The following is a 23,159-nucleotide window of genomic DNA, read 5'->3' as shown; positions in this document are numbered from 1 at the left end:
CAATAAAATAAAGGGCATATCCCTTCAGTAACCCCTTGTAAATTTATTAGATTTGCTGCAGGATATTGCATATGTGCAATGTTACGTAACTCTGTTGCTAGAAACACGACAGTCATAAAATCTCAAATTGCCATCTTATAATAGCCCACATTAAAAATTTGATTCAAAAAATTTTTTATTCTCACGGAAATTAAATCATGCAACGAAGGGTTAAGTTAGGTTAGGCCAGTTAAGGATTATACATTTTTTGTTATTATTGCATTTTTTTTATAAAAAATTTACTACGTATGTTCGTTTATACTTCGAGATTTGGCGACTCTAGTGTTTCAATCTGGCAACTCACAACTTTATCGTAATGGTCGACATTTTTGAAGATGTACATGCTCAGAGCGCTATTTGTGTTGTTTGCAGTTACTTGAAATATTCAACTCGGCCAAAAAAATTTTTTTTTTACAGATTTCGAGGGAGACTATCTCAGCAACAGTGCACTGATGAGCTTTATTTAATTTTTACCGCTGAAGTTCCATCAAGGGCCAGTGGTTATCGATGGTATGTTGAATTCAATCGAGTTCATATGTAGATCACTCCAAGACGAATTTCGTGAAGGTCGTCCAAAATCAGTTGTTGTTGCGGAAACTATTGATGCTGTGCGCAAACTACTAGTGCCAGATCGTCATGTGACCTACCGTGAGATTTAAAAATATAGGTATTAGTTGTCTACATTTTATTGTAGAAATTTTTTTGGAAAAACTGAACATGTCGCAACCATACCATTAGAACAATTCTGAATGATTGACAATCACTTCAGCTCCCAGAAGGCCTCCACTCCTTTGGAAAGACCAGGTGGAGAAGGGCCTGCGTACACTTGGAATCTCCAATTGGCGCCAAACCGTGAAAATAAAGAACGACTGGTGCGCTCCGCAAAAACCGCGCAAGTGATGTCTAAAACGCCAATAAAAAAGAAGAGGACAACTATTTTCTTGCCAATTGTCTTTAAGAAATCTGGAAAATCAAACACAGAAGACGGATCTCTCTTCACCACTACAATGTGAGCTCTCATATATCGCCTGACTCAACTGCATTTTTGAGCACTTAAAACATCGATTTGATGAGTAAATAACCGCAAAGTCCTGATTTGGTATCCAACGACTTCTTTTTATTTCCGTTCGTAAAAAATATACTAAGAGGTCAACGTTTTGCGACACCTGAAGATGCGGTTCATGTGTTCTGAACGCATGTTTTAAAGAAATTTCTATTAATATCTCAATCAGAGTGGCAAAAGTGCTTCGAGATTTGATTCACACGCACGCAAAAGTGTATAGATTTTAATTTAGAATTTTTCGATTATTAAAATTTGGTTGTTTTCTCAAATACCGAAATACAAAAGGCAATCCACGTTGAGCTATTGTCGAAATTTCTTCCGAACTAGGGACCGCCGACGGAACATTGATTCATTGGTAAACACCAGACTCCAAGCGAGAGTCAAACAAACTTCACCATTGAACCCGCTTAATAATAGTTTTCCAAAAACATGAACAATTTTGAAAAAGCGGAAAACAAAGATACGAGAGAAACTACTTTGGTCTACACAGTGGGGGAGCATACCCGGATTTTTATCTACGCCCGGATATTGGCGTAGATTTCTATCTGTTCAAGTACTGTTCACTGGAGAATGCTGTAAAAATATTTAGTTCACCAATTCTTTTTGCGTTTTCTTCATTTATAAACGATCGATAATTTGTTGCATATGTTTTGATACTTCCTTTTATTTTTATTTACTATAAAGATAAGTAAACGTATTTAAATGACCAGTTTCATTGGTTTTTATTAAGTTAATGTAATAAATATATATTTAAGTAAAAATTAAACTAGGCACTGAGCCTAATCTCATTTTTTTCCGAACAGCAAATATTTTATGCAAGTTCATATTTAAAATTACTGTTTTTCCAAACGTTTAATTCTTTAATTCTAGTAATTACTTTTTAAGAAATTTTTTTTATAATGTACGGATTAAAATCGATGTCTCTTTTGCGAGTAATTGATGCTTATGAGTATAAATGTAAAATTCGGTTTTCATGTTTGGTTATAAGCAAGACGACTTAAAAGTTCTGGTTTTCACTCTTCATCTTTAGCGTTATCTCGTACGTTGCCGCCGGTTTCACCATCAGCTGCAGTAAATCCGCAAAATTTCCACTGTGGCTTGGGGTCGCTATTACAACCTTCCTCAGCTGGATGTTCCAACTTGAAGAGATTAGTGTAGTTTGCCAGTATCTGCTCCAACGCTGGCACCTGTAAGTCCAGCCTCTTCATATACTGCCGCAAGTAGATACAAATTGACTCAGTGCTGACGCCAAACGGTTGCACTATTAGATAGGCAGCCACTAACGCTATGATTTGGGCCTCCACAAATGGCAAGAATTTCAACTAGTAACGAAACGAAAAACAAAAAAAACAATTTATAATATTTACTAAACCCCTAAATAGAAAAACAACTGATTCATAATATTGGACGCATGGTGAATTAGCATTTTTTTTATGTTCCACGGAAGTTTATGAATAAAAATACTATTCATGCTACCGAAGATAGAAAACCAGGCCTCGAGCCTTAGTCATTCAAAACCGCATTTATTTGTAATTGACGAGTTTTGATCGAGTAAAACCAGCTGCAAGATACTCGGTTTAAAAATAATCTCACGTGCAATATGCCACTTTGGCGTTCTGAAGTCAATAATATTATACTAGTGGATCTGGCCATGTGTTGCTGTGGTATACATTTTATTCTATTATTCATATGAGGAATTATTCAATACAGTGAAAATTGTATTTACGAATAGAGGCGAACACGTTTTTGTCGGTTTAAGAATCCAAGGAATTGTACTTGAGTTTGAATTTAAAGCTCCTTTCTACCAGCCTTTCTGTCCCGTTAATAGATTGTACTTAATAAGCATCAAAAATGTGATGTGTGTGATGGAGATGTCCGCTTAATAGAGCATTTATTTAATAGAGCTTCCACTTTGTCAAAAAAGTCTTCCGGTATTTTCGCTAGTTGGCGTTGAGAGCGTCTTTCCTTCCTTCCTTTTTGGAAAGCTCATTTCACGCGCTAACACGTGTTTGATTGATTGTCGTTTCTTTTAAGTCGTCCGTGAGTTATAGCGTCCCAAACATGGAGCAAAGTAAAGAGAAAATACGGAATATTTTACAGTACTACTACGATAAAGGCAAAAATGCATCTCAAACCGCCAATAAAATTTGTGCAGTTTATGGACCCGATACMGTTTTCATTTCCACCGCACAACGATGGTTTCAACGTTTTCATTCTGGTGTAGAAGTGGTCGAAGATGCGCCACGCTCCGGAAGGCCTGTCGTCGAAAATTGCGATAAAATCGCTGAATTGGTCGAAAGAGACTGGCATAGTAACAGCCGTAGCATCGGTCAAGAATCAAAAAAAATTTTATGAACAATTGAAAATTCAATAAAAATACTGCAAAAATACCGCAAGACTTTTTTGACAACCTAATATTTAAGAAATATTTTGCTATCCTATCTTCTAAGTTGGTTCAAACTGGGCACAGTGTGCTAAATTTAACTAAAAGTGATTCAGTAGTTTCGGAGTCCATCGCGGACAAACAACGTGACACGTAATTTTTATATATTGTAAAGATTATATCTTTTAGTCTATCTGCCCACTAGTACGAGTATTAACGTTGAACAAAACAACCGATTGGGAAACCATTGCACTATTCCTCCCTTAGAATGCAATATATGTATTTCAATATAGCCTCATTCGATAACATGATAAGAGATTAATTTTTCTTTTCTTTACTTACTTCAATCCCTTTGCTTTCCTCTGATAAATGTACTTTCATTTTGTCGGTAGGAGAAATATCATAGCTGGCATCCTTAGTTTCAACACTGTCCCCAAGCGGAGGGATTTCGATTGTCTTTTGCACAGTTGCAGCTGTTTCTTTCATTTCTGAACGGTTGTCATGCGCTGCTTCCTCCGACGTTTTTTCGTCTGTCTTTTCGCTTTGGTTTGTGACTTTTTCGTCATCATCGGTTTCGTGTATTTCTACAACGTCATTCTGATCTTCGATAATATTCACTTCGTCATCACTTTTGTAGCCATCAATATCTATAATTTGTATGTGATTAGTTTTGTCGGCATTAGTCGAATTTTCAGTATTATCTCTCTCCCTTTTGGACTTTGTCGAATCCTTCGGCTTATTTCTCGTTGAATCTTCCACAGCCACCTCTTCCACATCATTGTCGTCCTCATCATCAACATTGATATCTTCAGTTTCATCGATTAATATCTCACTGGTCTCGGAGTTAATTGACGATGATTCACGATCTCTTCGCTTGTTGGTGGTTTCTTTGATTCTAGTCTTTAGCAATAATTGCTTCACGCCAGCTTCTTTCAACTTACGCTCGAGCTGTTCAATTGTTTTGTTGTCCTTTTGTTCGCGCATTTTCGTCTGCATCAATTGGGTTTGCATATTGCGTATCGTTTCCTGCAGCACTTTGATCTGTTTCTCACGATAATCATTGTCGTATTTGATGTCGGTGCGGACGTGCGACATTTCGCTACGCAAAGCTTCTAGCTGACAGCGCAGCGAGTCGTTTTCTTCCTGTAATTACAAATTGATTATATTTATATCGAGCGAAAAGGGTAGAGCATTTTAAGGTTAAGATATTTCAAATAACTTATGATATTGTTTAGCGAAGGGTAATTCTAAAGAACTTAATCTTTTAGTATTTTTATCCCCCACAAAAATGCATTCCATTATGCTCAGGTTCTAAAGTCAGGGATTGGAGATCGAGCCATTTTTAAAGAAATCAAGTCATAACTACGATGCAAGAATCACAAGCGAAATTCACATTCCTGTTGTATATTCTCATAAATGGCTAATGTCAAAATGACGACCATTTCTGCGAATTTTAGAAAGATAAAGAGCAATACATCGGTGGTGGCATTTGATGTTCTACGTCAAGGTGCCTCGAAAACAGCTCCGACGTAAAAAAAGAGGCATTTTAAAAGAACAGGACATAGATATGAAATATTGGTAACCAGAAAACTGTCTGGACAATAGGTCCCGCATCTACAAGTAAACCATTGGAATATATCTCAGGTACGAAGTTTCGGTACCCTTTCGTCACCTTCGATGAAATATCTATCTACTAAGGATAATACTGTCCTATCGACCGGAAATATTCTGGGATATACAAGGTGAGACCTACATCGCCTAACTGGAGACGTGCAAAACAGTGGCAGGGTTCTAATACACAGTATCATTGAGCCGTTTCTAGGCTTCGCAGAAAAAACAATCCCTTTTCGGGTTCACACCGGCGCTGCAGTCATGCCCAAGTTGGTCGATTAGGGTACGAACTGCTGCTCCATCTACCGTGTACCGAATTTGGGTCCATACGACATCTTTTTGTTTTCAAATATGAAAGAAGTAAAAGATTATCTTCAACACGACTGATTGCATTTAGTCAATTTAGAGAGGTTATATAATAAATTTCTCAAGACTAGCAAGCTAGAAGAAGACTATGCTCACAAAATTTAATTTTTTTACAAAATTTTCGTTTTTTCAAAGTTTTGTCTGCAAAAACACTTCAGACTTGCACTTCCGTAAAATGACAACTTGCGGATACCAAGATTGCTGAAACATAACTCCAGGGTTAATTTCAACAATAAAGAATGTAATTAAGGCCTGTGTGTCTCTTATTTACTAGAACTATTGTAGATCAAAAACTTCAAAGGGTACAAATAACTACAAGGTACCCACCTTCAAACTCTCCGCATCGTAGCGTGTTCTCTTTGCGCTGCTGCCCTGATAGTTCCGATCGTCGTCAGACATTTCCATTTCATCATCCTCAATCTGCACGGAGCGTAATTCCTGTTTTATGTACATCGGAGCAATAATTAGCACAAGAATCTATATATTTCATATTACTGCTTTATTATAAGAACTTAACAATAATTGAAGAAAATTTGACTTTGTCAAGTTTCGAAATGAAAAGGAATTTGAAAAAATCCTAAACTGAGATTAAATATTTTTTCGCTCTTTACTTATATAATTTGGCGCATCTTCAGCCCACGGTTCGTTTGTTTGTACTTACCTCAAGTTTGGAACTTTCAAAAATGATATTCGTTTAAAAAAATATTTTTAATACGAACTCATGTTTTAAATGGTTTGGCTTTTTGTTTTAATAGTTCTTTTTAACTTGTAATAAATAAATAGATTAATGTTGAGGCGAAAAAAGAAAAATAATCACCATGTTTTTTTTTTTGTATTTATTATATATGACAACCAATTTGAAGCGATTAAACCGAAATTAAAATGTATTTATACATGTGTATGGCACTACACGTACAAATTGAGTAAATAGTTTTACAGTTAAATATAAGTATGTATGCAAATATTTCAAGAGACAACCGATACTGAATACAGTAATTGATTACAAGTCATGCAATGCTACATATAGTGTGTGTGTGTGTGTGAGTGATGTGAGGGTGAACGGTGTTTTCAATACTGAGTTAGTGCTTTTTACAAAACCAACATTTAACAATTTGGAAGAAACAGTTTATGGGTAAAACATTCAAGGAAACGCAAATAAGGCGAGCAAAACAGACTCAGGATTAAAAAGACAGAAAAGCCGATAATACCTTATAAACGCAGTCAAAGGGTCAAATTCACTGTCAAGGGTCGGTATAAGGGAAGGTCGTACATACCGAGTTCGTCCATTTAAGCGCATGTTAATTTATGTGCCGTACTCAATGCATACATTATAAAGCGATCTAGAAAGACGGATATCTTTATATATGGTATGTGGGCCAATATGGAAAATATATATCGACTTCGTAAATATCGTTCACAACATGCCTTTCGAAGCACTGTGACCTAATTTTAGCTGAATAATAGTATATAAAACGGAAATCAATATACTCAATATATGAGGTCCGTGACCAGTCTACAATACCGAAAAGGATCCTGATTTATATCGCTCTAAACTCAGAAATATTCTTCAAAATGAATTGCGAAATATTTTTTATAGAACAACATATGTATATATTTTAGAAGTACTGATGGTGAAAAGAAGTTCATGGGATTGAAAATGGCATCATATGAGAAGTAGACGTAATTGTAGTCCGATTTTGCCCATTTTTAAACTATTACAAGGTGTTCTGTCATCGTGATATTCTACATTTGGGGGTCTAATATCGTTTTTATTGTTGATGTGCCAGATATTTTGAAAACTGTGAAGAAATGTTTCTAGATGTGGTAATTTTCATTATATAATGGTAAGACGAGGGAATTAGTGATTCTAATAGGACCGGGAGTGAATTTCACGGGACATTAAGTGTCATGAAGTGATTCTGTGTGCCATATTTTTCAACTCTTTGTCGGCTTTTGAGGTGCTGTATAACTCTGTGAACTGGGTTTCTGTCCAGGCGTGTCAATCGTCATATTTCAAGTATTTAGGAAGTCAGGTAATAAATACTGCTCAAAGTATTATTGTTTCCCCTTAAACATAGGCTTTGGAATTTCGAAGAGCGGGTTTTCCTGGCAAACAAAAAAGAACAATAATCATCAAACCATAGATGAATCTCGTGAATCACGAACTGTAAAGATATATGATATATTTACATAGAAATGATTGACATACATTAAGGCTATCTAGATACAACGTTAATATGAACTTTACAATATATCACAAATAGTGTGCAATTACTAGAAGATATTACTGGCCAAGTGCATATATGATTGCATTAGAAATATATATTAACAAATATTATTGATTAGTGTTTTGAAATGAAAATTAGGCAAAATATAAAAAAAAGAGTATTATCCATACAAGTCACCACAGAACAACAGCAAATATGTATGTAAGTATATTAGTATATTACATTAACGTACGCACACACAGACACACAAGCGTGGTATGATGTAATGCAAGTAATAGAATTAAGTATTCTCTTTTTTTTTGTACGTACCAATGCCAGCTTCTTCCACTGATCGATGTTTTTTCTTTGGGCTTTGGTGAAATGGTCCCAAACCTTCTTGTGACTTGCAGCACTGAACACTTTTTCAATCTGAGTGACTGAATATGCAATTATAATAATAACAATAATAAAGAGGGGAGAGGGTTGGTTGGTTGTTTGATTGATTGGTTTCTTTGCTTGCACGCTGGCTATATACTTCTGTTTTTCATAGATTGAGTACTTCTTTCATTCAAATTTAAATTTAAAAGGAAATGCATGTTTTGCAACTAAAAAACGTTAAAAAGTAGAGTGTAATGGCATGTTACGGCAGTTGATTTTCTATAGTTACCACTAATTCCAGACAAACTACATACATCAGTCAAAGGAGCTTCCTTCGCTCTTCGAGAACTTATATGCTTAGCATTAATTTACAATTTACCTGTCGCTAGTACTTTTACAAACCTTTCCGTCTTTTGTTGTTTCCATTTTTTTTTTCAAAATTCTGCATGTATTCCGAAATTGAGGTTACCTTTAAAACTAAAGTCGGCGAAGGCATAATGTTTATAGTATATGTATGTGTTAGGGTCTTGCTTACTAAAGGCGAAGTCATTTAATGTGGTTTTTAATAGCCATTAAAATAAAACTGGCATACGCAAATTCAATTTAAAAAAAATCAATGTCACATTTGCACTTTTAGCAACCTCGGAATGAATTTGCCTCTAAGAAATTTAAATTGGTCGATTTTTTCCAATTGTAAAAATATTAAATAATAGCTTAATACAAATTAATAAAAACAATGGGTGTTTATTGCTTTGTGACTTTAGAAAAATAAATAAATAAGCATTTTGATGTTTCTGTCAAATGTCATTTCAATGTTAGTACTATGAGCGACTTCGCTAAAAAAACTAAATTTTGCAAATATTCCATTTGCAATAAAAAATGAAAAATTCACAGTAACTCATTGCGAAACTGCGCCTACCACCCTAAATAAGTATAAAGCGAGCAAATGCAGTTACTCAGCGCCGCGCAGCTAAACTAATTTTCAACTACTTTGAAGAATGTAAAGCAAATAGACAAGTCTGATACTTACACTGTGCGGACATAGTCAGCATTTGTTTGCGGTAGCTTTCACGCGCTTTACGTAGATCATCTTCCAACTGCTGCTTATCAGTATGTAGACGCCGCACATGGGCGTGTGTGCTTTGTATCATGGAGTAAAACATGTTGGCATTGCGTTTTGTGCAGTCGCCGCGCTCCAGCCAAATTGCAATTGTTTGTACGGCCTTAACGAAAGTTTCGCCGCTACGCAAATGCTCGGCTACCATTGATGCTTCATGATCACTGTAATGTGGTATGGGTGGCGGCGATTGCGAACGTGTACGATCGATGGACAAGCGCTCCTTGTGCCGTTGTTCACGTTGTAATTGACGCTGCTTACACTCAAAATCGTAGAGATCATCGCGGGCTTGCGCGTAGTCAACATGTAGGCGTCCAAAATTTGACGGTTCACTAGAGTTAGATATGCGCATGCGATAGCCAGAGAGATAGATGGCGCGGTCAACGGACGCTTCGTGACGATAGCGTATGTGGCAGAAATTCTTTTTCGATGTACGCAGTGTAGTAATTTCACCACAAGATTCGAATATTTCTCGTACCAGATCCTCTGTACAGTTTTCAGGCAGACCGCCGACAAATACCGTGCGGCAACCAGGCGGCCGTTCACGTGTGGTGGGAGGTGGCGCATTCGGATTGGGTGGAAAAAGTATGGTATTCTTGGTTTTAATCACCTCTTTCATGCTGTTAACTATAGAAAATATTTATTTAGTTTAACTTTTACATGAATTATTTAATAGTAACGTGTCTTACCAGGGGCATTGGCAGAACCGGCTTGACCATTGACACAATTTTCGTTATTAGGCAAAGTGCCGACAAAGCTAGCAGCATAATTTTGTTGCATTTGCTGCATAGCTGCCAACATTGCTGTCGGATCCACAAACATTTGATTAGCCGCTGACGTGGCCACTGCAGCTGCGGATGTTGAGGCAGCATTTGTTGGCGCAGCTGAAGGAAAGAACAAGTAGGGATTTGCTGTAATTCCACCAGCTGTACCCGCTGGCGGTATAAAACCATTCATAAACATATTGGCACCGTGCACGCTCATTGTCAGCTTATCAACTGGCAAATTTAGATCGGCTGCAGTGTGAACAGTAGTAGTTCCATTATGACTAGCGTTTGCAGGTATAGACGTTGCCTCCGACTCAGTTTCAATATCCATTGGTGCGGTACCACGATTCGGTTTTACTGTGGTTGGTGAATTCAAAGTAAATGTAGGAGCTGGTGGCGGTTCTGGTGTTCGATCACGCATATTTGTAGTTACTGCCATATTATTGCGGCTGGGATTGGTTGATACCGCATTCACTGCACCAACTGCGGTACTTATTGCAGCAGCGAGTTGGTTGATGAAATTCTGATTATTGTTTAGGGTGTTCCCGCCAGGTATGGAACCAAGTAAGGGCACTGCAACAAAAATGCGAAAAAAACTCAAATGTTTACAATGGTAATCAAAACAAAAGACATGATAACAAAATCAGCTGTTTATCAAAATAAAAATAGAATTAGCAAAGCGGCCGAAACAAATGGAATGAAACGAAAAACAACAAAAGCAAAATGAAAGAAAATAAAATAAGAATAATGCGAAAATGCAGACGGTAGTAATTGAAAAAATGAAGGGAGCTTGTACTTTTGCAATGCACTAAAATATAATATTTTAGTGGAAAAAACTTTAAATTTCGATCAAAATTATTTCATATTTTCAAAAAGGAGGATTATGCTTAAAAAAATAGTTTAGAATAATCTCTGCAAGTGCTGGATTTTCAATACTTTTCACCGGTTACGTAGCCAGTGTACTTACACATTTTTTCCAAGTTACTATAGTTGAAATCCATTAAACTTTACAGCGTCTAATTGAATTGCTTCAAAATGTGTCTTTTGCAACATTTGGTTTCTCTTTTTTCACCAGAAAAGTTTCATTTAATCTTTATTTTGCCACAACGACTATTTACAGAATTCTCTATTTCTGAAATGAAAATATAATTTGCCAGTGCTGCCAACCTAACATAATTCAACTAAGTGCAATTAAAATTTTTGTTTCTTTTAAAAATGAACTAATTTGTCTTAATTAGGATATGTAAACAGTTACGTTTGGAGCAAATAATGTTAAAGTTTTTGAAAATATTCACACCGTCAGAAAGTAGTAAATGCAATGTTTTTTTATTATTATAATAAGAGTAAGTTTGTATTTCGGTAATAGTGGCATGTTAAGCTCATCTTTTCAGTTTGCTTACAGATTCGTGACAATGCATAACTAAATTGTTAAAATATTTGGATGCCAATAGATATCTATTTTCGTTGCGTTCACCCAGCTTTCCTGCATACTCTAGTGACGTACTATTTCTGTTACAGACTTAGAACCATTGCTTAGTATTTCGCGACACCTTTCGATAGATTTTCCAAAACAGCTGAAAATCTACAACAAAACTTGTCAATGAATAAGCTAAGCAAAGAAGTACCCATAATCAAAACTCCACCACGAAGCCAAGCCAAGTATGCTGGTTTTTCTGAGTCAGGGTGGCGATAGACCAAAAAGGGTTACGCAAAACCCAGAAACGCTGTAATTTTGCTATATTTATATACATGTATTTTCAATTTTGATTATGGAATTATGCTTATTGCTTTTCAAAAATAATTAAATTATACTATCTCTGTAGAGATAAAAAAGTGTTTAATTAACTTACTCGTGGTCAAGAAGATAACAATATGGTTCATGTTTGTAATTTAGTTGTCAATTTTAATCTTAACTTTTGTTGACGTTATATATTTCAACACTTTGCGGTGAAAATATGTACAATAATTCTTTTAAAATTCTTCACTTAAAAACTTACAGTATTATTATTAATTTTGTTACAAATTAGATTGGTTCTAGAAAAACCCGTGTAAAAACACAGAGAGCATTCTTCTAAATTTGTGCTTTTTATGTATATTATACTTGGTTGCAAAAAGGAAATTTCTTTCAATTTGCATATGGACATACATATTTCACAAAAGTTGTGTTTTAAGCTCAAAAAATTTTGGGTTGTGATAAATGAAATAAAATCGAGTAAAGTATTAAGAATTTTTTATATTTAAACCGGGTAAAAACAGAATTAAGAGTATATTTAGACTTTAAAATTATACTTTATATATTAATTAAATACAGTAAATGATATATATTATATATTATGAAAATTGCAATAATAAATTTTCTGTCGGTATGGTGTACAATTAATGGAATACCGTTACTGGTATTTACCTTTATTATTTATGATTAAATTGACACTAAACATGTTCGTTCATGTACGACTTTAAGACATGAGATTCACACATTTTTCATTTCAAAAACTTTTAGCATTACCAGCATAGTTCATTAGATCTCATAACCCCGCTCAGGGTGCGCTCCGCCTTAGACACTTCCTTCACCGATATTAGCGTCACCTTCTTTTCAAAAGTCTAGTTTACCACCGACCTCACAACCTGGAATCTGGAACCACCAGATAAGGTATTACTTCATGGGAGCGACAAGACACTTTACGTCTCCTCTATAGCACAGACGGACTGACATGGAAGTTGCCGCTTCGCGAACAGCTTTCCACTTCTCAGAGGACTAGCACATAGGTAAAGTCAAATTTTCCACCGTTAAATTACCACCTAGTGCTGTTTCTAACTTTTCCCTTATGTTTAGAAACCGAGGGCAATGGAAGAACACGTGCTCAGAGTCTTCTATTGACTCCGTACGTATCTGAGTACGTCGAACTGTTCATTTGTTTTTTATTTATTCATTACAAAATTCTTACCTTGCTACAATTTAACGTTGTGCTGGTAATGCTCATTTTATTATTTCCTTCGGAGGTCTTCAGTGTGAATGTTGATGGTTAGATAGTTTGATAGTGCCTTTCTATTATAAAAAGTACCCGACATAATTAATTTATTATGAAATTTAATTTTTGAAAATTATAAAACTTGTATTCAGTTCCTTTATCATATGGTTGCTTATTTTCTACTAAATTTGTTGTGGTGAAAATACATTATTTTACCATACTTAAAAAGAGGCACAACTATAAAACTTAGTTTTTTATTACATTTGCCGATAATATCAGCTCTATTAAGAATCTACATTTAAAATATCTGATTTTATTTAAAAAATTATTGAAAATTTTCGTTAATCATTAACATTTTGAGGCAAAATTTTTAGGAAATTTTAGAAAATAACAACATGCAACCATTTTCCTGTCGTGGTCTATAATTTTGTATTGCAATTGAAACTCAACTCCTGAGCAATCTGACAGGTCCCCGTTAACGCCTTTCAGCTGTTGCTTTGTGTCCACCTTATCAGCTGATAGTTTTAGTACATTCACTTTCCCACATTTATCACAAAATTCTAAGCTGTTGCCAAATTGACATAATTAATCTAAGTAGAAAATAATATCATAATTATTAAATATAAACATAAAATTGTTTGAACTAATAAAGTAATTGACAATATTGAAATGTCCAAACTAAGTAAAAAATAATTTTTTTCATGAATAACGTTGTGCAATAATTGTATAGGAGTAGCGTTAGGATGTTCGTAGGTGATTTTGCATTTGATTACGGTCTTACGACCATGAATGCCTATTTCCTTAGCATATTTGGTTGCAAAGTGATAATTATTTTCCTTGCATTTACTTCAATCTATGCATTTATATTCGACGTACCATTTGTGTTACAGGCATTAGAATCATATGTTTGGTCTTTTGCGACACCTTTCGGCATTTTTTTCATAACTAACGAAAATCAACAACAAAACATACCAAAACATAAAAGTGATTCATCTGTAATTGGGTTTCAGTGGTTCGAGAAAATTTTAGAATTGCGTATTCATTTTATAGTAATTATATTAAAACCTAAAATATAGAAGTCGTTAAATATATTACCCAATAATGTCTGTAAATACGGCACACGCCAATAATGGAGTGTTGATTCATGCCGGAGAGTAGTAAGTTAAATGCTTAAATACCAAATTTGCTCCAAATTTTCATATTTCTGCATACTGAGTAACATTAATTTGTTTAATTGTATTTAGCATGCAATATTATGTAAAGAAAGCTATAGTGTGAATAATATCTGTGGACATACTTTTAGCTTTTAATCAATAATCTTACGTAGATTAGCTCTTTTGATGTATTTACGTCAGATTATAAAATTGTATATGACGTATGCAAATTCTTTATTACTACTTTATTCGCTATTCTTGTGAATAATATGCTCTAACATTTCTTTTTTATCCTCAGCATTTTACTGCATAGTGATGGCGTTACCATGGACTTTTCCGGTCAGGATAATCCTGTCTTTAAGGGCTCAAAGCAGGGACGTATTTACCTGACGTCACACCGGCTGATCTTTAACCATAAAAAACCGGCTGATCAGCTGCAATCTTTTAGTGCACCTTTTATAGCTCTTTCAGATGTAAAATAGTTATTAATACAGTATTTGTATAGATACGTTTGTTCTAATATAACGCATTTTTATGTAATTAGGTTGAATTGGAGCAGCCAGTCTTTGGCGCCAACTACATTAAGGCCAAGGTTCGTGCGCAACCAAACGGAAATTTTATAGGCGAGGTAAAGTTCAAGTTGCATTTTAAGTCTGGTGGAGCGATTGAGTACGGTCAGGCTTTGCTACGCGCAGCTAGTACTGCTCAAAGCAATTACCATCGTGGTGGCGCTCCCAACGATGATCCACCACCATATACGCCAGCAGGCGCTTGGCATGAGGCTCCACCACCGGCCTATCAGCCACCACCAGGTTACTACGGTTGGCTGCCTACACATGAGGCGTTCAGTGGCCCAGCCAATGGCACGGTGTTTGTAAGCGATAATCCACCACCATATCCAGGAATTGGCGGACGTAAGTACAAATGAAGTATTATTTTTGAATAATTCTTTATACGTGGAAATCGTGTAAGACTTCTCGGCTTTTGTTACAATAGTGTGCCGCTTATATATGTATATGTGTAGTTAGTGGTTTCGGTGCTCTATTGATTAAAAAAAAAAAAAAAAATATATATATATATATATATATATATACGTATAACGCTTGCTTATAGATACCTTAAATACATTTTAAAATGCTAACTTTTGTGTCCCTCCTGCCACCACGCGCACTTTCCCATACTTAGCACCAGCTTATACACCACAACCATATGCGCAACCCGGCTATAACCCACAACAGCCATACGCAGGCTATAATCCACAACAGCCACAACCTGGTTACAATCCACATCAGCCGCAAGGAGCTTGCAACCCCCAGCCTCAATACGGAAACAACGATGCGCCAGCTTGGAACGGCTTTTCAGCACCACCATCCGAACAGCCACAACAACAACCACCACCTGGAAATCAACCACCACCCTACGCGGCTGGTGGATACGGCCAGCCAGGCGGTTATCCTCCGGGCGCCCCCGGTGCCTACAATCCATCATATAACCCTGGTTACAATCCGGCTTACAATCCCGGTCATCAACCAGGTGGCTATCCTCAGCCGGGAGGTTACCCACCACCAGGCAGTGCACCAGGAGGAGCTGCGGCCGGTGCAATGGGCTTTGGCATGCCGCCAGCAAGTAAGTAAATACTAATATGTGCATTTAATAATGGTTACAGTTATTTCGAGTCAATTCTACTTTCTCATCATAACCTAACATTATCTAAAATTTGGTATCAAACGAAAATTCTTCAATTTCTAACACCAGTGCATCAATCACACATGTTTTAACACCTGTTATACGAGCCTTGAATTTGAAAAGTATTTATTTAATTACTTTATTTTGTAAATTTCGCCTGCAGTGTTTTAAAAAAGTGTCGCACAAGTATGCAACCGCCTAAACTACAAATATTTAACGTCGCAAAAACATACATCCAAAAATCAATCTCTTACCAGGTACTATACGCTCTTTTGAACTTCTGAGTTTTGTTAATTGTTAATTTTGAACCTTGAAACCTTGCCAAAACACACACAAAAAAAGCCGAGAAGATACACTCTTTCTCACACGCAAATATATTTTACTGAAACGCTTTAAATTTTATTGTCCACAGGTAATACCACATATTATTACTATCCGTACTATACACCACAGCCTTGTATGAATTTTGCGTTTATACCAATACCAGTTATTTTCCCGTAAATACTTTTTCTCTGTGTGTATTGTGTGTTAGTACATGAAGAAAGTAAATTTCAATACTGAAAATTAAAACAAAATGATAAAATTGATTTAAATGTAAGCATTGTTATGCATTTTGACAGTTCTAACTTTTATTCTGTTCTGATTTGCTTTGTTCATATGAAAGGTATAAGTTTTAATATTTTTGAAGTTACTCCAATTTAATCCAATTTGATTTCACAGATTCTAAAGAAGCCGAGGCAATGGCTAGCGCCCACAATACAACTTACAACCAATATTCCAATAATGCTGCACCGAGCGACTTGCCACCAGCCTATGATGTACATATGTACACATAATTAGTGTTATTTTAAAAGTTATTAATACATTTAAGTTTTTCTTTCTAGGCTCTACCTCCCAACTATGACAGCGCTCATAAGAAGAATCAGTAACTGTTACAATAACAACAGTAGTAAATCTCTAAATACGTTTGTTCGCAATTTTTTACATAACGTCTGATCTGTAGAGCAACTCACACAACACAAACTACGTCACAACTTATAAAACATAGACGACTAGACTGCTTCGGTTCATAGTGTGCGAATGTGACACGTTTCTTAGTCATTCCGCTGAACTTGCGCGTAAAATATTTACATATATACCATTTATATACTTATATAATATATGCATTCTTTATATGTTTCAAACGTAAACCTTATATAAACCTATTACTACTATATACCTGCATGTTTACACACACAGAATACACACATACGAGTATATTTATCAAATTAGCTTCAATAACCAATTAGTACACTTACCAAATATTATCAGAGCATATTATTATATTATTTTGTTAAAAAAATACTTCAATAATTAACATGCAAATTGTTATAATGTTACACGAAGCGCAAATTAATTACAAATATGCTCAATTAAAATTACTAAAACAATTTATCTTCAAAATTCTCTGCAAAACTAAAATCATTTCTACAGTATTTCCTTGAGAGCGATTGGTTATGCCAAACATTGCTTTGTAAAATCTTGCTATTAGTGGCTCTGTATATATTTTATTACCGTTGAATTTGTACGCACTTTGTTTTTATTTTATTATTGTATTTATATATTATATAATCAATTTAATTGAAATAAATAAAGTAAGCCTGAGCTGAAGTACTACGGATTTTCCTAATTGTAAGCGATTCTACACCGAAGGATTTCCTTGTTTCCTCGACAGTCGAGCCTACTCGCGAGCTAGTCGGATTTATGACCGACCAAGCGCAGGACAGCCTTCCTCAATTAAATTTGCGGAATATTTAATGCCTTTACAACAATAACTACAACAGAGAGTGAGCTCATCATTATTTCAGTGGATGGGTGTTTCCATCGATCAAGACAATTAGACAATAGTTACATTGCCAAGTATGGGACACTCTAGCCTAACTGGCTGGCGTAGCAAGTTTAAAATACCATACCATAAGCTCATAATTCATTCTCACGACAGCCGGTTCTACGCACCGGAATTGACCCGAATTTTATCCGGCCAAGGCCTGTTTTTTCGGCGATGTAGCCCCGTTTGGATCGATAAAAAAAGCTCATAATTGTACTTTTTCCATTTGTGTTAAATGACTGCAATTTGAAAGGACCTCAGCCACCAGTTAGGGCCTGACTTTAAGTACTGGAAGTTGTTGTAACATTATCTAAGCTCGTTAGGATGATAAGGATTAGATAAGTTGTCATCGACGCCATCCAAGCGTAGGTCTAGGAGACGTGATGTTTCGAAGAGGTTGGACCATAGGGAGGAGGGTGTCAGATATGTAGGGTAAGCAGGGCATACAAAGAGGTGGTTAGTGTCATGCAGGGACTCGTTACACGCTGGACATATGGATTGTCCATAAGTAGGAGTTTAACCTGCTACAGTATCCATAACGAAGCCGCGCAGGGGTTACTCTCGATTATTAACTTCTTTTCCCACAACAGCCGGTTCTACGTAACCGAAATTGATTTTATGGATTTCATCCGGCCAAGGGCGGAGATCTAACCTCGTTGGAATCGCTAAGTTTTTACTGGAAGTCATAATGTCAGACATTTGAATGTTGTTAACACGAAAACCGCGGAGACACCCTTCACCCTATCGCAATCCAACTCGAAAATATTGAGAGATACATATGACACTGTGTACTGCTTAACATACGATCAATACCTTCATAAAGTCTTCTAGCAGGGAATGATATTACTTTGTAAAAGTTTCACAAATCGCAGACAAAGCGAATAAGTTGCTTTGTCAGACAAGAATAACCTCTGGGCAAATGTGCTACGGATGCTTAAGATTGCTGTTTTTCCTTGCTACTCCACTAAAAGGCAAAGACTCTCAAAAGGTTGCGTTGTCCATCACAGGTCATTCGAACATTTGCTGACTGATGCTCCTTGCTACTTTTGCCCGTCGCCACTTCCACTTCTTAGTGAATTCGAGTCCAGCGACCTGCTTGTTATTCAGATTCAGAGTTATTAGATTCACTTTTCTCCTCCAGATGACATATCAGCACAGTCCACTGGATTGATTGTTGTAAGTACTAGATCTAAATGGTTCCAACGGAACTTGAATTGGTTCAATTGATGACCACATAATATCTACAAAAGGACCTGTCAATAAGCGTTAGGTTATGTAATTCCGTTAGACTATATTTCCGTTATGGTGATTGTCCATTGGGAGAAATATGACATCCCTCGTCGCGTTAATCAAAACTCTTCTTTTGTTTCGGCCGGTATTTAAACCACTTAAAGGGCTACATAGTCACACACTAAGTTCAGGTGACCGCTTACATCATTATTTCTGAAGGTCAATGGACCTCGGTGTAATTTTATTCGTTAGTTGTTAGTCAATTAAGGAACGTATATTGATAAAAAATTACGTTGAACAATACCACAAGCTCCGTCAGGATCGGGAAGATCTGCTCAAGCCGTTCGTTCCCAAAAAGTTTCAGACAAGGCAACTGCCTGTCGTGCGACTTCTTCAACATACTGCTTGAGGAAATAATTCAAGTTGCACAGCTTAATCGAGCAGGTACAATCTTCAAAAAAACACCATTAATAATAAAAAAGTTGCCATAGAACAACTTGATTTTGATCAATCTGTTTGTAGTGCATGGGGTAACTTCTTAGGAAGAAATGGCCATGTGCAAACTTAAGATCGATCGATAAGATGATAGACTGGTACACGTATAACCTGTCGGACATGCTAAGTCGACTCAGCATTCATTAATATTATATAAAGGTTTATCCATTTTGAAGTTCCCTAATTTTTTAAAGATAAAACACAGAAACTTTAAATTTAATTAGAATGTTTATTATCACTGGAAAGAACATTCTTTGGCATTTTTTTTTGAAGATTATCTGTATCAAATGTTCGTCGCGGCTACGTCTCAGATGGTTATTTCGTTGAGTCCAATTCTCGATGACTCGTTTGAGCATTTCGGCTGGTAACAGGCGGATGACACACTTCATGTTTTGCTCCAAGGCCTGAATCGAAAAGGTCCGTATAGACTTTAGACTTTACATATCCTAACATGGAAAATCTAACGGCTCACAAACCACACCGAACCATTGTTTTTCTGGATGAAATTGAAGCTCCTATTCTCTTCAGGTAGCTCTTCGTCTCATATGCGGCAATTTTTCTTGTTTACATACCAATTGAGCCAGAAATGGGTCTTAGGCGCTGAAAGAAATTTGTCTCGAAAAGTGGGATCTTCTTGGAACTTTGTAAGAGCCCATAGAACGAAGCGATGTCGATTTGGGAATGTCGAGCGGTTTCAGTTCTTGCACAATCACCCAGTTGTTATATTTTATACGGTCTCCGCTTTCCTTTACAAACTTCGTCGCTAACTTAATATACCCTGTTCAGGGCTAAAATTATAAATTATTTACTATTGAATAAATGCTTTCGCAATAATTGACAATATTATATATCATCTTCATAAGAAGACTGAAAAGAACAACGTTTCAATACATTTTAAGCAAATAACAAATATTATAATATTTAGTTTTTAATACAAAGTTTAGTTTTTGAATAAAGTTTTTAATAGAGCTTTTATTGTTGTACCTTATAAATTATGAAAAAAAAACATATATATTGCTTGTTAGTTTAAATTAGTCACTAGTTACAATTTGAATGAAATGTAAAACCATATCCTTGTTACGTTAAAAAAAAAAAAAAAATAATAAAAAATAAAATAAAATAAGAAGGATCCGTTAAACATTTCGTAAGATATTTTAGTTTTTAAGTCATACCCTAATATCCATATACATATTTATTTCTATATACCCACGTATATACGTATTCATCTATTTACCTATGTATTAGACAGTGTTAATGCCCCAAATGCCGTTAGTTTATTCTGCGGACTTATTTACTATGTGCTTCCTTATTACAGCGGTTTAGACGTCATTGCGTCGAGATATCTGTTTACCATTAAATTACGTCGCGTCGAGATTTATTTTTCGTTTTAATTGTTTTATTGATCGCGTTTCCAAATATTTATGCAAAACAAAGTTTTCAAATTTCGTTTTAATGTTTATGCTTTTCACTCGTTTTACTCGTAACTAAGGAGTGCTAGATCGTTTATGATACATTTTGAACGCGTTTTTATTGTTGTTGTCATTTACAAAACCTATGTTAAAGCTATTTATCGCCAGACTTCACTTAGTTTCAGCGACAGTTTCCGAAAATGAGCATACAGGATGAAAGCTTTCCACACGACGAACTCTTCGAGGCAGACCTCTCACCCACGCCACTTAATAGGTTTCAGTTTCCACACCGCTTGCGTGAACGGCAACAAGAAAAGCTTTACAACGGTGAAATTACCAAAAGTCCACTTACTTTGGTGCACAATGTCAGCATATACAGTTCATCCGCTGACCAAACAATCTCCTCCGCAGAATCCGCTACAGAGCAACCAGGTAACGCTGCCATGCTAAGTAATCATCGCATGATTAAGAGCGATCAAACTGATCTCACTAACATGGGTGAAACGCGCGCACAACTGCTTGGAGGTGAACATAAATCACGCTCTTACCAGGACATACATTCGGAATACACGAAGCGGCGCTACAAGCATGTCGAGAGTAAAGTTGGACAATATATCGCAAATATACGCAACGAGGATGAGCGACGTCGCAAGATGGCCCGCTTCCAAAGACAACACTCCATGCCATTAGCATTGGTGCACGATCCGCAGACATTGAAGAGGCTGCAGTTGCAGCGTGGCGTGACCGCGATGGCGGACAGTTTGAGCCAAGCGCTTGTACGCGTCATTGATGGTGTTGAAGAGGAGGAGGACGAAATGAAGCAGGATGCGAGCGCAGACTTGTCCAGCAGCAATTTAACGGCGCTTACATCAGTGACTATGTCTACACAGAGCGGCAGTGGCGGCGCCGCTGATAACGATGACGACGACGAGGCAGAGATCTATCATACACAGCAGACAGACGAGAGTGGGGAGAACCTTTTGTGCAGCACTCATAAAGTTGGTGCAGTGGATAAAGCCACCTATGCGCTCTTACTAGACGAACGCGATCGTTTACAATCGTACAATGACTACCAGCAGTTGAAGCTGGATGAGAAGCAGAGTGAAATTACGCGTCTGAGACAAAATGTGGACTTCTTGCGTGTACGGCTGAGTACCGCCGAGGATCAGCTGAAGCGAAATGTTAGTGGTCGTCATACATTGAACGGCATATCAAGCGGTTCGCTTGGGTACAGTCACTCGAGTACGTCTGGTATGCCTTATTGGGGCACCGGACGGCAATCGTTGCAGGGTTTGCTTTATTGCGCCACAAAAACTACGAAGGGGACACAGACAGAATTCGAGCTCCAATCGCCACCACCTCCACCGCCGCCATCACCGTCTCCGCTACATGTCGGTATACCAAATAATGAAATGCACATATTTGTGACACCCGACTCGCCGGACGCCAATAATAACCAATGTGTGGATGGTACATTAGAGGCATGTGAACGGAACATTAAGAGCGTGGCAGCCATACAACCGATGTCATTGAATTTCAGCAACTATACGGATGCGTTGAGTGCCGAATGGCGTTCGGCCACAGATAAAGGTAGGTGGCGTCAAATCAGTTAAAATATATCTTTCCTAACCCAGTCTTTTTCTCTGTAGCCTCACTACGCAAGCGTAGCAACTCTCTTAAGTTTCGAGAAGCACAATCTCAAACGGTTGCGACCCACAACAGCGATAAGTCACAACATAATTCGCGGACAAGCCAGCCGAGCAGCTCCGATTCGGCCATTGATGTCGGAGCGATTGAGTTGTCTTCGTCGCCGAAACCAGCACGTGGTAAGCGCTACAGAGCCGAACTCAGTGAACATGCGTCGTTTGTGCCGAAAGTACGCAGTTTACATTATAATCGTGGTCAGCGAACTCCTTCACCGTCGGGTTTGTATATTGCACACTGTTCCAACAGCACCACAATGGATATCTCAACAGCAGTAGACGCTACGCAAGGCGCGCGCAGGTCGACGCTTCAGAAGTGTGGTGGCGCGGGTGGCAGGTCTACATCACGACGCTGGTTACGTTTGTTTGGCAGTTGCATGCGTTGCACGAACCCGCGACAGACCGAACGTGAGCAGTTCGCTCTACAACAGACTTATACACAAATTCCATTGCTGGAAACTACTTTCGATAGAAGCGCTATACCGTTAGTCTCGAATTAAAGCGATGAATGGCCATAGAGTTTACTTTTTTAATTTTTCATATTCTTAATATTTGGTGTGTTCGAAAGCATTTCTTGAATTTGGAAGTTTTTGTATATTTCCGATATTAACTTTCGTTTTTTATGTAGTATTTAGTTACTTATTGTTTAAGTTTCGTTTAAAAAGTTACTCTTTTCGTTCTAATATCATTAACTTACCGCTTCAATAAATAAAAA

General features: G+C 36.8%; 3 protein-coding genes across 6 annotated transcripts; 2 read left to right on the top strand and 1 right to left on the bottom strand.

Annotated features, from left to right (window-relative positions):
- Positions 1-1,805: 1,805 nt before the first annotated feature.
- LOC108977914 (ecto-NOX disulfide-thiol exchanger 2) lies at positions 1,806-11,091 on the bottom strand. Its single transcript, XM_018947896.1, has 7 exons — positions 10,899-11,091; positions 9,854-10,504; positions 9,078-9,791; positions 8,000-8,106; positions 5,790-5,900; positions 3,828-4,628; positions 1,806-2,424 (listed from the first exon to the last, which is right to left on the bottom strand). The coding sequence occupies exons 1-7, from the start codon at positions 10,930-10,932 to the stop codon at positions 2,116-2,118; spliced, it is 2,727 nt and encodes a 908-aa protein (XP_018803441.1). The 5' UTR covers positions 10,933-11,091; the 3' UTR covers positions 1,806-2,115.
- A 2,791-nt stretch (positions 11,092-13,882) lies between these two features.
- On the top strand, positions 13,883-17,400 carry LOC108977894 (WW domain-binding protein 2). 4 transcript variants are annotated; one of them, XR_001994070.1, is made up of 6 exons: positions 13,883-14,057; positions 14,353-14,527; positions 14,599-14,968; positions 15,240-15,680; positions 15,904-15,997; positions 16,461-16,547. XR_001994070.1 is itself a non-coding variant. In XM_018947860.1 (6 exons), the coding sequence occupies exons 1-6, from the start codon at positions 14,002-14,004 to the stop codon at positions 16,667-16,669; spliced, it is 1,185 nt and encodes a 394-aa protein (XP_018803405.1). In that variant the 5' UTR covers positions 13,883-14,001; the 3' UTR covers positions 16,670-17,400. The 4 variants fall into 4 exon arrangements, 2 of the variants coding, with proteins under 2 accessions (XP_018803405.1, XP_018803406.1); XR_001994071.1 differs by lacking the exon at positions 16,461-16,547 and adding an exon at positions 16,153-16,242; XM_018947860.1 differs by lacking the exon at positions 15,904-15,997 and adding an exon at positions 16,625-17,400 and having other exon boundaries at positions 16,461-16,558.
- Positions 17,401-20,624: 3,224 nt separating this feature from the next.
- Positions 20,625-23,159, top strand: LOC108977895 (protein swallow). Its single transcript, XM_018947862.1, has 2 exons — positions 20,625-22,331; positions 22,391-23,159. The coding sequence occupies exons 1-2, from the start codon at positions 20,942-20,944 to the stop codon at positions 22,942-22,944; spliced, it is 1,944 nt and encodes a 647-aa protein (XP_018803407.1). The 5' UTR covers positions 20,625-20,941; the 3' UTR covers positions 22,945-23,159.

This window comes from Bactrocera latifrons, unplaced genomic scaffold, assembly GCF_001853355.1.
Source record: "Bactrocera latifrons isolate USDA-ARS-PBARC rearing strain unplaced genomic scaffold, ASM185335v1 scaffold_97, whole genome shotgun sequence".
Lineage (NCBI taxonomy): Eukaryota > Metazoa > Arthropoda > Insecta > Diptera > Tephritidae > Bactrocera > Bactrocera latifrons.
This window is presented reverse-complemented; position numbering and strand designations above follow the sequence as displayed.

Bases quoted from the DNA above. Each gene is read 5' to 3' on its own strand.
- LOC108977895 (XM_018947862.1), top strand. From the start codon at position 20,942: ATGAGCATACAGGATGAAAGCTTTCCACACGACGAACTCTTCGAGGCA. The intron at 22,332-22,390 runs GTAGGTGGCGTC...TTTTCTCTGTAG, and splicing joins GCGTTCGGCCACAGATAAAG to CCTCACTACGCAAGCGTAGC.
- LOC108977894 (XM_018947860.1), top strand. From the start codon at position 14,002: ATGTCTGTAAATACGGCACACGCCAATAATGGAGTGTTGATTCATGCC. The intron at 14,058-14,352 runs GTAAGTTAAATG...TTTTATCCTCAG, and splicing joins TTGATTCATGCCGGAGAGTA to CATTTTACTGCATAGTGATG. The intron at 16,559-16,624 runs GTACATATGTAC...TTTTCTTTCTAG, and splicing joins ACTTGCCACCAGCCTATGAT to GCTCTACCTCCCAACTATGA.
- LOC108977914 (XM_018947896.1), bottom strand. From the start codon at position 10,932: ATGGATTTCAACTATAGTAACTTGGAAAAAATGT. The intron at 9,792-9,853 runs GTAAGACACGTT...TATTTTCTATAG, and splicing joins CGGTTCTGCCAATGCCCCTG to TTAACAGCATGAAAGAGGTG. The intron at 5,901-7,999 runs GTACGTACAAAA...TACATAAAACAG, and splicing joins AGTGGAAGAAGCTGGCATTG to GAATTACGCTCCGTGCAGAT.